This window comes from Callithrix jacchus, chromosome X (assembly GCF_049354715.1).
Source record: "Callithrix jacchus isolate 240 chromosome X, calJac240_pri, whole genome shotgun sequence".
In the NCBI taxonomy this organism is placed as follows: Eukaryota; Metazoa; Chordata; class Mammalia; order Primates; family Cebidae; genus Callithrix; species Callithrix jacchus.
The window spans coordinates 114,544,698-114,561,410 of record NC_133524.1 but is presented as its reverse complement, the minus strand read 5'-3'; the positions used below and the strand labels follow the sequence as shown (position 1 = coordinate 114,561,410).

The 16,713-nt window shown below is 38.4% G+C and overlaps 1 protein-coding gene across 5 annotated transcripts in view; it reads right to left on the bottom strand.

Moving 5' to 3' along the window:
* The window catches only part of DOCK11 (dedicator of cytokinesis 11), a 194,885-nt gene that overhangs the window by 54,822 nt on the left and 123,350 nt on the right, over nucleotides 1-16,713 (bottom strand). For all 5 annotated transcript variants that reach the window (XM_078362461.1, XM_078362462.1, XM_078362463.1 and 2 more), the window contains 5 exons: nucleotides 11,052-11,168; nucleotides 8,471-8,546; nucleotides 7,789-7,898; nucleotides 5,691-5,802; nucleotides 87-153 (listed from right to left, as the gene is read on the bottom strand). In XM_078362461.1, the coding sequence (XP_078218587.1) occupies nucleotides 87-153; nucleotides 5,691-5,802; nucleotides 7,789-7,898; nucleotides 8,471-8,546; nucleotides 11,052-11,168 (482 nt within the window). The remainder of the gene's footprint in view (nucleotides 1-86; nucleotides 154-5,690; nucleotides 5,803-7,788; nucleotides 7,899-8,470; nucleotides 8,547-11,051; nucleotides 11,169-16,713) is intronic.

The following is a 16,713-nucleotide window of genomic DNA, read 5'->3' as shown; positions in this document are numbered from 1 at the left end:
AAGCTATTAAAAACAGAAGAAATGGTAACAGTTAAATTCTCCCCAAATAAGGGGAAAGTTTATGAAGATAAATTAATATAACTTACTCTAAAAGTATAAGAATGTTTATGAGCTCCTGAGGGGACACTTTATTCCAGTAAGTTAAGAGAGTATCTGAAAATGAAATAAATGAAGTGTTAGATCTTGAAATAATTATAGCAAATAGCACAGTGAATCCCCAAGTTCTACGTGGCTTCAAGGACTATCAATCGACTCAAGGCCCATCTTGTTTCATCTATATTCTCCTCTCCCCTCCCACTACCCAGTACATAAACTGTATTCTTTTGAATTAATCCCAAATATATCATTTAATTGGTAATTATTTCAGCATCAATGATCCTTTTTATATGCTTTGTGTATGTCCTTTTGGGTTGCTTATCCGAATCTTTCTATCATTTCTGAAGACAGAGGAAGGGAAGCTGTGTTTTTACTTTAGATGCAGTGTTTTTAATGAACTCCCTAAAATTTTATGCAGGATAGTGTGTTTATGTGCACGTTTCTGAGAAGGTAAAATGCCTTTGCCTGCTACTCAGAGGCCTCTGTGAATCAAAAAGTTTAAGAATTTTAAACTTTAGGCCAGGCGTGGTGGCTCGCACCTGTCATCCCAGCACTTTGGGAGGCTGAGGTGAGCGGATCACTTGAGCTGAGGTGCTCGAAACCAGCCTGTACAACATGATGAAACACTGTCTCTACTAAAAACATAAAAATTAGCTGGGCATGGGGGCAGGAACCTGTAATCCCAGCTACTCAGGAGGCTGAGGCAGGAGAATTGCTTGCACCTGGGAGGTAGAGGCTGCAGTGAGCCAAAATCTGCCACTGCAGTCCAGTCTGGGCGACAGAGCAAGACTCCATCTCAATAAATAAATAAACTTTAGAAGAAGAGACAGATAACTTTCCTTTTTCTCTTTGCCTTTGGATTATAACCTCTGATGTCCTATCTGTCTGTGGAACAACTATTTCAGTCACAAAAGTCTCTTAGATCTATTACATATACTTCTCTTTTCTACCCATTTCTTCCCCAACACACCTGCTTACTGGGATTTCTTCTTAAAAAAAAAAAAAAAAACAGTGCCACCACTTGACTTTCCATTCCTTTTTTATCCTCCTTTGATGGAGCTAATGTTGTCAGCAGATCCTCCTCTAACTGTAAAAATTGCATAGTTGTCACAAAAGCAGGCAAATGACTTAATTCCCAACTGAGCTGGAACCTCTCAATGATAAAGATGGAAGACGAGACAATGTTGCCTTTATGGAGGAGCAAGGAGGATGGGGGATGGGGGGAGGGTGACTTAGTCACTTCCAATTTTTCAATTGTTTTATAAGACGACGAATATTGCTAGGTTTCAATGATTACAAAATACGAATCATCAAGAATAAAACTGAAAATAGACTCAAAATTTGACTTGTTTTAAAACTTAGGTTGGGCGCAGTGGTTCATGCCTGTAATCCCAGCAATTCGGGAAGCTGAGGAAGGCGGATCACGAGGTCAGGAGTTCGAGACCAGCCTGACCAACATGGAGAAACCCCGTCTCTACTAAAAATACAAAATTAGCCGGGTGTGGCGGTGCGTGCCTATAGTCTCAGTTACTCAGGAGGCTGAGGCAGGAGACTCACTTGAACTCGGGAGGCAGAGGCTGTAGTGAGCCGAGATTGAGCCACTGCACTCCAGCTTGGGCGACAGAGCCACACTCCATCTCAAAAAAAAAAAAAAAAATTAAGCTAGCAGTGACTTCTGGTCTCCCTATCTTCCACTTGGTGCCTTTCTACTCGGAGGAGACTGGGGTCCCCCAGAAGTCCCTGTGTTTCCAGCCTGCGTTCTGGGCTTCCCCAGAAGTCCCTACCTTTCCGGGTCAAAGGGCAGCCTGCCACGCCACTGCCTGAGGGCGTTGGCTTCCGTCTCCTGTGGGTTAGTTCTTCCAACCGAAAAGTTGGTGCCTCCTTTCCAGCGACTACTGGGACTTTCCATCCAACCGTGAGCACCCATCCCCCTCACCCCGTGTCCTAAGGCAACTTCGGAGAAGGTCTGTAAAAGGGGTAGAAGGGCTTGCCCTCACAGCGGCCTAGCTCCCGTCAACAACAAGTCTGCCGTTTTCTTAACGCCACTGCTGTCGAGCGACAAGGTCATCCCTCCCATTTCCAAATCTGTGAACATGATGCAGGCAGGGAACGCGGATGGAGGAGGGAGGAGAGGCGATGAGAAATCTTCAGGAAGAGAGTCATCACAGTTTAGCGCATGTGATTTGGAATGTGACAGTTTTAAAAAAACATGGCTGAAGCTCAAAGATCTCCATGATAAAGAACTGAGGCGTTTACAAGCAAAATTAGCAAGTCTGAGGAAACAGCGATTGTCAGATGGGAGGTGGAAGGAATCCATAGCCAAAATTAAAGAGTTGACTGAACAGCAGAGAGTCCTGCAGGGCACCATTAATGGCTTAAAAGCCCAGTTAAAGGCAAAAACCTGTGACCGCTGTTCAATTAAAGAAACATACAGGCTTACACTAGAGAAAGCCTATTATGAAATGCAACAACGAAATCTTTTCTTTATTGCTGAACTCACTAAAGAAAGAAATAAATTACAAAAAGAGAATAAAATGCTTCATAAAAGAATAAAAATATATCAACAACAATTGCAGACTTCTTCTGATTATGATGACCTCTTTCCTGGTAGTCAAATGACTATCTCAGATTTTTCAGTCAGGGAGCCTGCACAAGGAAGCCAGGAGAATATGTCTATCAGTTCAATACACCAATCACAAAGTAAACAGATGAAACCTACAAGCACAAAGGAACTGCAACAAAGTTCAGAGTTTCCAATTCCATCCTTTAGTCAAGACTCCTTTAAAGTGCCAGGGATCCCTTTTGCAACAAGTACCCCTAAGGACACTAAGCGTGGCACAGAAGGCAATGCCATCCAGAAGCCACTGGCAAGCTCTATTTTAACATCTTCACTTAGTTTTCAAAAAAGGTATGAAGTTCAAGATTTTTTCAATCCTTGTGAAGATAAGGTTGGCCAGCCAAAAGGGACATTTCAAACAAAGGTCTCCTCCCAAAAAGTAACTCAGATTGCCATACCTTGGAACCCTTTCATTATTTCCTCAGAAGAATACCCAAATCGTGTATCTGAAACTTTACAGGAACATTCAGAGGATCATTATATAACCTCATTTAACCCTAGTACAAAGGAAAAGAAAATAATCCCTTCGATTCTCTTTCCTTTAGACTCTGCTTTAAAATCTAGACCAAGAAGAATGGATGCTATTCCTTCTTGTAACATTGAATTTGCAGCGAGAGATAGGTCTAACCAGATACCTTCCAACGAACAGTCTGCTTTGGAGAATATTAAGGAATCTACACATGCAGAGTATGGTACCAATAAGCCTCAATGTGATACTGAGAGTGTCTTTTTGGGGTGTGCGCTAAAGAGAAAAGTGAAGATACAGTCACAGACAGAGGAAGTAGCTTCCCAGTTTCCCCCATCTTCTCTCTTAAGGAAGCAACAATGTTTTACTTTTTCAACAGAACAGTCTTCCTGTCAATTCAGACTGTGTAACTGGTAACTCCTGACTCCTACTCCTTTTCTCACGATATAATAAACTAAGCAATAAAGCCTGAAAATGTTTGGCAAATGAATCTAAGACTTTGAAATAGTAAATTTTTGTCAGTTAATAAAATGAAGCTACAAGTGGAGAACAAAATTTATTCTTCAGAATCCATGTAAAAGTGTAAAGATAGAACATCTTTTCATTGGCATTAAAACTGCTGCTGTGTATGACTCAATAAAAAAGAAAGTCAAGAGACGACCTCAAGGGTGTGGACTTGAAAGAGATCAATATTTAAATGCATATAGAGTAACTAAAACATAATATTTACCGGACAAGACAAAGTAACTAGAATACATTCATTGAGAAGGATCTAGAAGACATTTCTTATAACAAAATATGACTTTACAGATATACAGCATGACTTTATACATATAAAGACAAAGAGATGTGACACAGACTGTATACTAGCTATTGAAAATGTGCTTTTTTAAAATCAAAAAGCAAGAGCAGAAGACTACAAAACCTAACTAAAAACGACCAAATATTTGGCACAGAGTATTGCCACTGAGCAAGCATGGTCAACATTTTCAAGAATAAGAGGAACTATCAAGTTCATAAGAAATGAAACAGTCATGGTTTTATCCATGACATAAAACCAAAACAAACAAAAAAGAAAACCAGAGCCTTGTCACTGGTTAGTAAAAAATGTAGTATGGTGTGGTGTGTGTGTGTGTGAGAGACCTACCGGGGAGGAGGGGAGAGAACTAGTCAGCAATGCATCTCTTCCCCTCCTCCTACTGTCTCTCTTTCTCCCTTATCTTACTTTCTTTGGGCTGTGGTGGTATTCAACCACTTCAACTACTTTTTTATTCAGTTCTGCTTTTTTTCTAATGTATCTCTTGAACCTTTTTTTTTTTAAGGCTAGTCAAGTGATGCAATGGGAGTGGAGAAGAGACAAAGATTGGGTCTCTTTTTTTTAAAAAACAAATTTATTGAGAGATTCATTTACCATAAAATGCCCACATAAATAGTGCACAATAGTACAATAGCTTATAGTTTGGGTCGAGACTAGTGAAACCTTCACCACAGTTTTAGAACATTTTCATTGCCTTAAGAATAAATGCCATAAACACTGGCAATTTCCAGATTCCACAACATAATCTTTTATGTTTATGCTAAATCATACATTCCTAGAACTTGAAGATTCCAGTTATTTTTATTAATGAACTTTAGAATTTATTCATATCTAGCTATTTGTTTTAATGTTCCTATAGCTACTTAGATATAAACTTATTTCTTTACATCCTGCATAATTATATTTAAAACAAGCAATAATTACTAAAAATAAAAAATAGAAAATGAGTAAAAGATAGCAATGACTATGATGATCCCAGGTACTTTATGTTTTTCATTCTTGCATTGTTTTTTAACAAAAGTATTGCAAAAAGGAAGAGAAGGGAGGGAACTATATAAGTAAATGTGGCATTTGGAAATAAGATAACTTGCTTTTACTTCAAGAGGACATGCAGTTTATGAAAGTCCTTAGGTTGTATTCCATCATATAGTGTAAAGAGGAACTGGTGACACTAGTAAATACAGCTCTACACCAAGGAGAAAATACAGAGCCCTACAATGTGACACCAGATGATTCCATACAGTGTTGCTGCAAAGATAATGATGACATTCCCTACCCTTCGAGAACTCTTCCTGTCTTTTTATTTCTTATTTGTCAAATCCTGGGTTTAATAAATACTGAAGTATTAAATATGCATTCTGGTGGTTATTTCCTTTTAGTTACATTGGTAATTTGATGAATTAGATGCTCTTCATGAAAAAAAATATTTAGCACTTCTAAAACTATTGACTCATTTTAGAAATTCATGTGCAAAATTATGTTAAAATTATTTCAAAGACTCGAACTTGTGTCACTGATATGTACCTATTTTAAGGTTCAATTTAAGAAACATTTTAAGGTCTGAGTCTCCAAATATCTGTTTATAATGTGCATGTGCTCTATCTCCAGATGTTGATCAAATACTGTTGCATGAAAGTGTGAACCTGTGAGGGTGTATGTCTGGTACGGTCTATGCTTAATATGCTGTAACTCACCTTCTGAAATCATTTTTACTATATACAGGTAGCACATCAAGAGGCTTCTGATTTCATACTGATCCAGGCGGTTATACTGGGATACACTACTCCTTGTAGAACTCTGTCGGGTCTAAAATATAAGGACAGGATGTTTGTGAAATGATGTTAGTACCACAATTTTCCACAGCCTTTAACTCAGTAACTCATTTTTTTAATCATTAGATCTGTTTGGGAAAATTCTAAACATGAATCTAAATTTTATATCACACTTGGAAGGTAAATGGGCTGAATCTTTCTTGTCTAGTAATAGCTAGTAATATCACTAGAAATTACCTTGGGGTCTTCACAAAGATATATCCATGAATACTGTCTATGTTTCATTCTCATATCCCATGTGTTTTAGTGGAAAAATGTTAAAACAATCATGGCTATTAAAGGAAAGATAGCTTTTACATGGAGTGAAAGCATAAGAAACATCTTCAACTTTTCCATTTGAATCTCTCCTTAGACCCTCCAAACATACATTAGAAAATCTATCTTAAGGTGTGGTAGCCCACACCTGTAAACCTAGCACTTTGGGAAGCTGAGATGGGAGGATCACTTGAGGTCAGGAGTTTAAGACCAGTCTGGGCAACACAGCAACACCTGTCTCTACAAAAAAAGAAAAAAAAAAGAAAATTAGCTGGGTGTGGTGGTATATGCCTGTAGTCTAGCTACTCAAGAGGCTGAGGCAGAGAGATTGCTTGAGCCCAGGAGTTGAAGGCTCCAGTGAGCATTGATCATGTCACTGCACTCTAGCCTGGGTGACAGTGCAAGACTCTATCTCTAAAAAAATATAAATAGATAAATAAAATGGGCTAATTATATTCTGATAATTAGGAGGGCCCAGTAATACTTCAAAATTAGCACCTCTACAAAGTACTGATGTTTATATTATTTAATGACTTTTGTTAAAAGTATTATAAATTAAGCATGACAAGATCTGATTTATTTGGGGATTTTTATGAATAGAATAACAGTAAAAATCTTTGGTTATTAAAAACTAATACTTTGAGTTGAGCTAAATTGGAGATGCACATTGACTAAGGTATCATTTACTAGGAAAGAACTTTCCATTGGAGCAAACAGACCTAGGTTCTGATTGCTTGCTTAGCTACTATGTAACTACTAGCAAGTTATTCAGTGTCTCTGACCTTCATTTGCCTCAGCTATGACAGTATCTGTTGTCACAATTTCTAAGGGTAATACCCAACTAGTAGCATCAACATCACCTGGGAACTTAGAAATCCATATTAGCAGGCGGTATTCCAGACTTGTTGAATCTCACCCTGGGGTAAGGCCAGACATCTAGTTTTTTAAGCCCTCCAGGTGATCCTAATGCACACTAAGAGCACCATATGATATAGGAGAAAAAGTGCTAGTGTTAGAAAATCTGGGTTTGAGTATGGCCCTGCCATAGCTGGTTGTTCTAAATCATGATCCCAGTTTTCATTTGTAAATTGAGAGTTGGAATTTATGATTCTTAAGGACCCTTCTAATATAATTACATACAGTTCTTTGATTTTACATAAGAGCATGGCAAAACTTTCCTGGTCTCTCTGCCCTAAGGCAGTCGCACCTTAAATTGTAATGGTAGGCGTGAAACAACTTGATAGAAAAGTTGTGAGGATATATTCTGATTAAGTGATAGTGGGACCTCAAGATTGTCAGTTTGGGGACCTCTATTTTTGCCTCCCAAATTAATACCATTACTTTATTACAAAAGAATGAAAGACTGCATTAAGCCTACCAGGATATGCTTTGTTTTAAATAACAAGGCACATTAGATATTTTAAACTTGAACTTTCCCTCTCTAGAATAGCGTGCTAGGATTAAAGGAGATACTCAGAGTTAGAACTTTTGAGGATGAATGCCTTCTTCTCTATAAATAGTTTAAGACATTGAAGTAGCAACTGCCAGGATAAGAAGATATGGCTAAAATAGCTAAGAATTATGGGATGCTTTATGCAGATCTAGGATGGACTACAGGAGAGTAGGGAACCCCCTGTTTATACTATACAAAAACTGTTGCAGCCTAACGTGTCACTAGGGTCATCCTATATATTTAAGTTCTTACATTTTCACCAGTGCTGCCTTGATCTGGAAATCCTGTTGCTCCGTCTGGGACAAGGGAGCCTCTTGAATCTTCTCTCTTAATTCCATGTCCATTTTGAAAAGACCCATAAGCTGGAAAAAAAAGTCAAGTCCTTGTTGGTTAGAGGAGGAACTGTTAGAAATATTCAAAAAGTAAGTATTGGACAATTTAAGTAGAGACATTAATATAGCAAATAGATTGTGGACATCTAAAGTGTGAAATTTACCGTATCAAAACACCATAAGAAACCAAGTGAAGCAACTTTTCACCTTTCAAAATACTTTAGCATGTATAAAACAACAAGAAATTCCTTGGAAATCATAAAATAAAGCTACACAAGAGACAATTTTATAGATAAGGGAACTTGAGCCCAGAGAAGGGAAATATCTGGCTTAAAATTGGTGATAGATAAGAAGAATGGAAACCAATATTTTTCTCATTATCCTCTATTTTTTCAGTATGCCAAGCAATGTTCTAAATAAGCTTAGCCAAGGAAACTTAAGCAAACAAATTTAGTTTAAAGTGTGAGTCAGATTTTAATTAAACTTTAGTAGAGATCAAGCTATGTATGGTCTTTATTATGAAATATATCAAAAATACTGAGAAGTAGAGGGTACATTTCTAAACGCCCGTGCAATATATCATCTGCAAAGGACTTAATTACCAGTGTCTTTGTCAGTGCTCAGACTCCCTCTATTGGCAGGTGAAGTAAAGCCACATGGAAACTCATCTCTGGATGCCTGTAACAGAATATGATACCTGGGGCATTTAAACAAATTCGTATATAGGATAAGAAACCTGAATTAACAGAATAAAATGTTACAGTGATTTTAAACAAAGCTTACTGTGAAAGTCTAAACCAGATACCAGTAATTAGTATTTAGGTGACTCTCATAAAAAAAAAAAAAAAAGGCTACTAGCATACTGTTGTAACCATGACCTCTAGCTAAATGACATAATTCTAGATGGCTGCAATTGGTACAGTCTTTTTTGTTTTTGTTTTTTGAGACAGGGCCTTGCTGTGTAGCCCAGGCTGGAGTGCAGTGGCATGATCATAGCTAACTGCAGCCTCAACCTCTTGGGCTCAAGTAACCCTCTTACCTCAGCCTCCAGAGTAGCTAGGACTACAGGTATGTCCCACCACACCCCGCTAATTTTTGCATTTTTTTTAAGAGATGGGATTTTGCCATGTTGTCTAGGATGGACTCAAACTCCTGGGCTAAGTGATTCTCCAGCCTCAGCCTCCCAAAGTGCTGGGATTACAGGCATGCACCACAGCACCTGGCCTGGTAAAGTCTTAACATGGTTCAGTTCTCCTCCTTAGAACCAGGGCAATGGTAGAAGAAGGTGTGTAACCAGAACCCCTAGGTAAACTTGAGCTGCAAAGAGAACAGAGAAGTGAAATATTTCCAAATAATGCTGTCAAATATATGTGGAGGGAACATAATAAGCATGAAATACTGTATTTGTAAAGTGAGACCAGCCCGACACTCAGTTAGGTGCAGTACCCACATTCAGCCAGTTTACATGACTGGGAGCCACAGGCAAGCAAGCCATCAGAAAATTTAAAAGCAGCATCCTCAGGAAGGCAGGGCAGGCATGACAAATTGGCTGGAGCATTTCATAGGGGGAATTTGCAGAGGATGCCGTAAATGACACAGTTTAACCTGCTACCCAACAACATGACGTGGCTAGCCAAAGTGCAAAGGTGATCTTAGGTCATATAGAACATGGAAGGGGGCAGAAGTTAATAGTTCCACAGGGAAGACTATAAAGTGTATAATTTGGACATTGTTTTATAATAGGGTTACTGGTAAACTGGAGCATATTTGGAAAAGGGGTGACCAAGAAGGCAAAGAGTTTTGGAGGGCCGGGCACGGTGGCTCATGCAGGTAGGTCACTTGAGGTCAGGAGTTCAAGACTGGCCTGGCCAACATGGTGAAATCCTGTATCTACTACTAAAAAAAAAAAAAAAAAAAAAATTAGCGGGACTTGGTGGTGCATGCCCAACTACTCGCGAGACTGAGGCAGGAGAATGGCTTGAACTCAGGAGGCGGAGATTGCAGTGAGCTAATGCCACTGCACTTCAGCCCTGGATGACAGAGAGAGACTGTCTTAAAAAAAAAAAAGTAATGAATTTTGAGTGACAGATTAAATAGAGATATTTATATTTGGCTTGGAGAAAAATTTAGAAGGCACATGTAGAAAGGGTACATTTGGAGGTAGGAACAGATGTGTTCTATGTATCTTTAGAGACAAAAGTAAGACCAGTAGATAGAAAACCTTTTAGGTCTAATGTGAGAAGGAATGTTTAAATTATTACAATGGCAAAAGCTTGTTTTGCCAAATAGGAGACTGATCACCTCCAAAGTTCCTTCCAACTCTTAAAATTCTAAGGGAAGCAAAAGAAGCACAGACCAATTGTGATAAACCAAAAGAGTCTCACCAAGAAGCGCTGAAGGAAACTACCAAGGGAAAGGAGAAGCAAAAGAATACGGTTTAGTCCCCAGTGCCTAATCTCTTGGAAGTAGAGAATATTTTGTTCAGTTTAAGTTAAATAAATGTATGAAGCCATATAACAACAGAAAATGCTAAGAACAAAACACAGTGTTCAAAGGATTTGTGGTGTTCTCTTGGACTTTTTATCCAAAGTGCAATCCTTGGACCAGAAGTAGTCAAAAGCTTGTTAGAAATGCACGCTGTCAAGTCCCACCCCAGGTCTACTGAATTAAAATCTGTTTTAACAAATTCCCCAGGTGATTCATATGCACATTAAAGTCTGTAAAATACTGTGTTAGGAAAAACAGTGTACATGTAAAAATAGGGTAAAAAGTGAACTCTTGGTTGGTCACGGTGGCTTATGCCTGTATTTCCAGCACTTTGGGAAGCCGAGGCAGGAGGATTCCTTGAGCTCAGGAGTTTGAGACCAGACTGGGATGCATAGTGAGACCTTGTATCTACTAAAAATGAAAAAAATTCGCTGGGCATGGTAGTGTATGCTTGTAGTAACAGCTACTTGGGAGGCCAAGGCAGGAGGATCACTTGAGCTCAGGAGTTTGAGACTGCAGTGAACTATAATTGTGCTACTACACTCCAGCCTGGGTAACAGAGCGAGACTCTGCCTCAAAAAAAAAAAAAGTGAACTCTCTTAAGGTTGCCCTCCATATCATATAGCATATGACCCCAATTCCTAATGCATTCAATAAAACAGGATAAAACTCAAACAGGAACACATTACTACTTACAGAATTAGACATGGCTGCACAAGAATACAAGGTATCTCGACCTGCTAATCGCTGGATATTTTCCAAAAGCAGTCCAACAAAGGGGAGGTACAATTGTGCTATTTTGGCTTGTTGGTTCTGAAAAATAATTATCAAAAGCTTAATAGGTATATAACATGTATATATTACAAATAAATGAAGTTGGCTTCATATATAAATTTAGCGACTAAAAAGTAAGCTAACATCCATGACAAATTAGTGAAGCATGAGTCTATTTATACTCGTAGTCTGAAAACTAATTACCACAGAACTTTGTTGGCATTTGGATTTATCCATGATACAGAGTCAAATTACATCTCTCAAATGTAACTATATAATGTAAAAGGTTTTTGTAAAAAATAGAAGTTGGCCTGTAAAGCAGATGATATTAGTTCTGTTTTTCAACTCCAGTGAGGGTTGAGCTTCCTGAGAGCAGGGACGGTGTCTGTCTTGTTCACTGCTTCATCCCCAGTGCCTGGGCACATAACAGATGGTCAACACACATTAGCTGAATGAATGAATGAATGAATAAGTAGAAGAAGTAAAAATATGGTAAGTTACTATATTAATTCAAGAAACATTTTTTGCTTCCATTAAAGCTACAATTATAATATGAACTTGGCCCCCTAAGTCAATTATAAGACTTGGGAGATTAATATATTTGTAAATATGTAAATAAAACTGGCCACCGGGACTCTTAAATAATGTGGCACCTCTTATACCAATTTATTTATTACTCTCCTCAGCTTATAGACATTCCTTGCCAGACATGTATATATACTCAAATCAGAGAAAACAGTGGCTGTGGTGGCACAAGAGATGCCCTCCACATATCATGACTTTAGGAGGTTTTTCTGGAGAATTACATAAGGCCTCTATGGCAAAATGATCAACCTGTAGAATAAAGAAGATGACTGGTCTCTTACTGTTGTTTTAGTCTGCATTTATTAATTTTTCATGTGTTAATTGGCCATTTGCACTTCATTTGTGAATTTCAGAAACCTTCTTAACAGACTTCCTTCCAACACAGTACCCGTTTAGTAATAGTCTCTACCACCAGAAGATTCTAATTTACTAGGTCTGGGCTGCCCCAGATGCTGCTGATGTACATAAATATTTCAGAACCACTAACCTAGTCCAACTTCCTGCCAAAGCAGGGATCAATGGCCTTTACATGTATCCTTGACAAATAGTTTTTAAAACTTCTTTAGAACTCCAGCCCTTTCATGGGTTCTATTAGAAAGGTCCTTTATCTGAAATACACTCCTTATAAGTTCTACCTCCTAGGTATAGCTCTGCCCTTCGGAGCTAGAAGGAATGAGTCTACTTCTACTTTTGCATGACAACCCTTTAAATATGTGAATACAGTTACCAGGAATCATCTTAACTCACTCATTTTTTTTTTCTTTTGAGACAGAGTCTTACTCTGTTGCCCAGGCTGGAGTACAGAGGCACAATCTCAGCTCACTGCAACCTCCACCTCCTGGGTTCAAGAGATTCTCCTGCCTCAGCCTCTAAAGTAGCTGGGATTCCAGGCGCATGCCACCATGCCTGGCTAATTTTTGTATTTTTAGTAGAACCAGGGTTTCACTGTATTGGCCAGGCTGGTCTCGAACTCCTGACCTTAGGTGATCCTCCCTCCTTGGCTTCCTAAAGTGCTTGAATTACAAGTGTCAGCCACCATGCCCAGCCTTAATTAATTCTTAGCAATGCTAAATAACTCTCATTACTTTCCTTTATTCCATGGCCTTGGTGTCAACATTTTCACTTAGTGATTACCCTTTTGGTGGTTCTCTAATTTTTCAATGTCCCAGTTGAGATTTGAAAGGCTGTATAGCTGGTGTGAGATTTGAAACGCAGTATAGCTAGCGGCTGACAGCACAGATTTGCAGTTAGAGACATGCACAAAACCCAGTTCTCCCATTACTAGCTACTTGATTCCAATCAACTCACTAAACTATAGTTTTATCTTTGGTAAAATGGGGGTGATAGTAATGATATCAATTCATGTGAGGTATTTAATATAGTGTTTGGCATATAGTGAGTCCTGAATAAATTTTAGCTGCTATTAATATTATGGCTTCTATATAGGAGTCCATTTTAGTTCTGATAGTGAGTGAACTCCAGGGGAAGAGAAATGACAACTCTTTCAGGCAAGTAAGAGCATAGGAAAACATGCAGTCATTGCCAAATATGTTAAAAATTTTGCCTGCACAACAGATAGACCATAATCTAAGAATCTATTAATAGAAGACTACTTAGATAAATAAAGTATATCCATATGATAGAATACTATGCAGCTACTTTTTAAAATGTGGTAGATTTAATCTTCAGACTCTACTATTAAGTGAAAAAAGAAAAATGTATAATGGTTTCCATTATATTTTATACATATATAATATGTCATATAGGCTTGTGCTTGCATAAAATAGAAGTATAAATAAATTTACAAGAGTAGTTGCTTCTGAAAAGATGAATCGGTGAGTGGAGGTAAGGAATGGGAGACAGGCATTTTGATTTTTGTTTTCCACCATGCATGTGGATTACTTTTTTGAAAAAGGAAAAAAGATTTGCCCACAGCCCAACTAGAAGTAGAATATGCAATTCTCTTAGTTATCAACATTACTTGTAGTGGGTACGAGAACTATATAGGCCCCAGGGTAAATATTAGATATTGGACATTCTTGTTCTGAAAAGCAAAGAAGTCTCATGGTAATTATAAAAAGAGACATTGCTAGTTTATGAGTAACACATAACAGAGACCAGTGATCTCTCCAGAATTTCATAAAAGCAAGGGCTTAGGAGTGGCAATTGGATGGAAAGGGTGGGGATGATTAGGGAGCTGAGTGTCAAAGCAGGCTTTTCATAGGAAACATTCTTTTTTTTTTTTTTGCTTATTACTTTGGGGTCCCTTTAGAAGACTGATGGAAATTATGGGGGCTTAAGGCTCCCTCCAATCCCTCACTTTGGCATCATCATTAATAAGAAACACGCTCTACTTGGATGTATTTGGTAAATGAACTCTTACCCAGATTGTCTGGAAACTGCACAAAACAGAGACAGGACCTTTTATGTCCTCGTCCAATACTCTAGAATTGAAACTTTGGTTAACCAAGACCCTGAAGTAAACAAACATCTTATGGAGAAAACTCTATCCTCATTTAATGTCTGTATGAAGCCTCTGAACAAACAGGAAAGAGCTTCGGAAGTCAATAGAAAGAGTAATAAGGTTTGGCATTGCAATCTTTCCCATAGTTTAAACCTCAAACACTCAAAGAGTGTCTAACTAACTTATTTACAGGTAACAATAGCTGCATGTGTTCATGTACTACTCTAAGAATTTTAAAAGTAAATAAAAAGTGTCCAAATTTGTGATGTAAAATATTTAATTCTGCCTCTAGGTGGTGAGAATCCCACTGGCAAAATCCAACTTTCTTCTACTTTCATCTGAAGAGGCGGTGAAAAAACATACAGCTTTTTGCTTCAGAGACGGGAAGTTCAATTTGTACTTTCCCAGCGATTCATTTAAAATCACAGCTAAAGACATTTTCCCCACTACTAGGCATAAGCAAGTAGTTAGCCAAAACCCAGTGATAATGCTTTTTATTTATTTATTTTTGAGACAGAGTTTCGCTGCTGTTGCCCAGGGTGAAGAGCAATGGTGCTATATTGGCTCACCACAACCTCTGCCTCAGCCTCCCAAGTAGCTAGGATTACATGCATGCACCACCATGCCCGGCTAATTTTGTATTTTGAGTAGAGACAGCGTTTCTCCATGTTGGTCAGGCTACTCTTGAACTCCCGACCTCAAGTGATCCACCCACCTTGGTCTCCTAAAGTGCTGGGATTACAGGTGTGAGCCACCGTGCCTGGCCCTGCAATCATGCTTTTTTAAAGACTTGACCAAGCTTGATTAGACTGGAGGACTTTTAAGATAGGATATCTTAAAAGTTTTTTATTTGGATATATTATACCAGTTAACTTGTGCAAAGTCCATTCACAAAAAGTGAAAAATGGCACATCACTGAGCCAACTACACTAAGTGGAGGTATGTTATAATGTATCAAAACTACAGCAAATTGCAATAAACAATAAATTACATCTTAAAGCTAAGGAGTTTAAATCTACTTTAGGATACAATCACATGAAGAAAAATAGCAAGATTTCCAAATAAAAAAATCACTGTAATTCAAGGAATGTGAGTAGATGTCACTGGTAGGCATTTTCTGTTTATAAAGGACAAATGGGAATACTGTAGAAAAAGAATAAAATACATCTGCAAGTCAGCTTTCCAAAATGACTACAACAACAAATATCATAATTTTATTTATATTGGAATATAAAAAGAAAAGGATAAATTTTTTTCCTATTATGAAACAGATTTTTTTCTATTATGAAACAGTATTATGTTTCCCAGAGAGATTTATGACACAGTGGAAGTAAATTAGAGTATTCTAAATCCATACAGTTTGCAGTTTACTTTTGCAAGCCAACAGAATTTAATGTCAGTAAGATTTCAATATATATGTTAAAAGTACAGTAAATAGGCCTGGCACAGTGGCTCATGCCTGTAAATCCCAGCACTTTGGGAGGCTGAGGCAGGCGGATCATGAGGTCAGGAGATCAAGACCATCCTGGCCAACATGGTGAAACCCCATCTCTACTAAAAATACAAAGATTAGCTGAGCATGGCAGTGTGTGCCTGTAGTCCCAGCTACTCGGGAGACTGAGGCAGGAGAATTGTTCGAACCCAGGAGGCAGAGGCTACAGTGAGCTGAGACTGCGCCACTGCACTCCAGCCTGGGTGACAGAGTGAGACTCCCTCTCAAAAAAAAAAAAGGTGCAGTAAATAACAACTGTAGCTGTGATTATTACTCATAGACAACAGTGTAATGTACATAAAATATACAGCCACACCCACAGCTATAATAGTAACACCATCCCATTTTTTTCAGTAAGAAGAAAAACTTATTACATCTTTTATATATGATATATATTTAAAGTTATATTAAAGCATATATTTCACAGAATAATTTTTTAAAAATTCATAATCAGTTTATATTATCATGAAGCAGTTATGTTGCTCTTTAAATACGATTTGAGGAAACAGTATATTTCTTTTAGCAGTTAACTAAACAATATATGTATATTTTTGAGACAAGAGTATCACTCTATCACCCAGGCTGAAGTGCAGCAGCATGATCTCGGCTCCCTGGACACTCCGCCTCCTGGGTTCAAGTGATTCTCCTGCCTCAGCCTCCCAAGTAACTAAGACCACAGGTGTGTGCCACCATGCCTGGCTAATTTTCGCATGTTTAGTAAAGATGGGGTTTCACCATATTGGCCAGGTTGGTCCCAAATTCCTGGCCTCAAGCGATCCACACACCGTAGCCTCCCAAAGTACTGGGTTTACAGGCATGAGCCACTGCTCCGGGTCCTAAACGGTATTTTTAAAAACCTAATGATTTGAGGCCAGGCACAGTGGCTCATGCTTGTAATTCTGGCACTTTGGGAGCCGGAGGCGGGTGTATTGCTTGAGGCCAGGAGTTCAAGACCAGCCTGGGCAACATGGTAAAACCCCATCTCTACTAAAAAAATACAAAAATTAGCCGGGTGTAGTGGTGCTCACCTGTAGTCCCAGCTA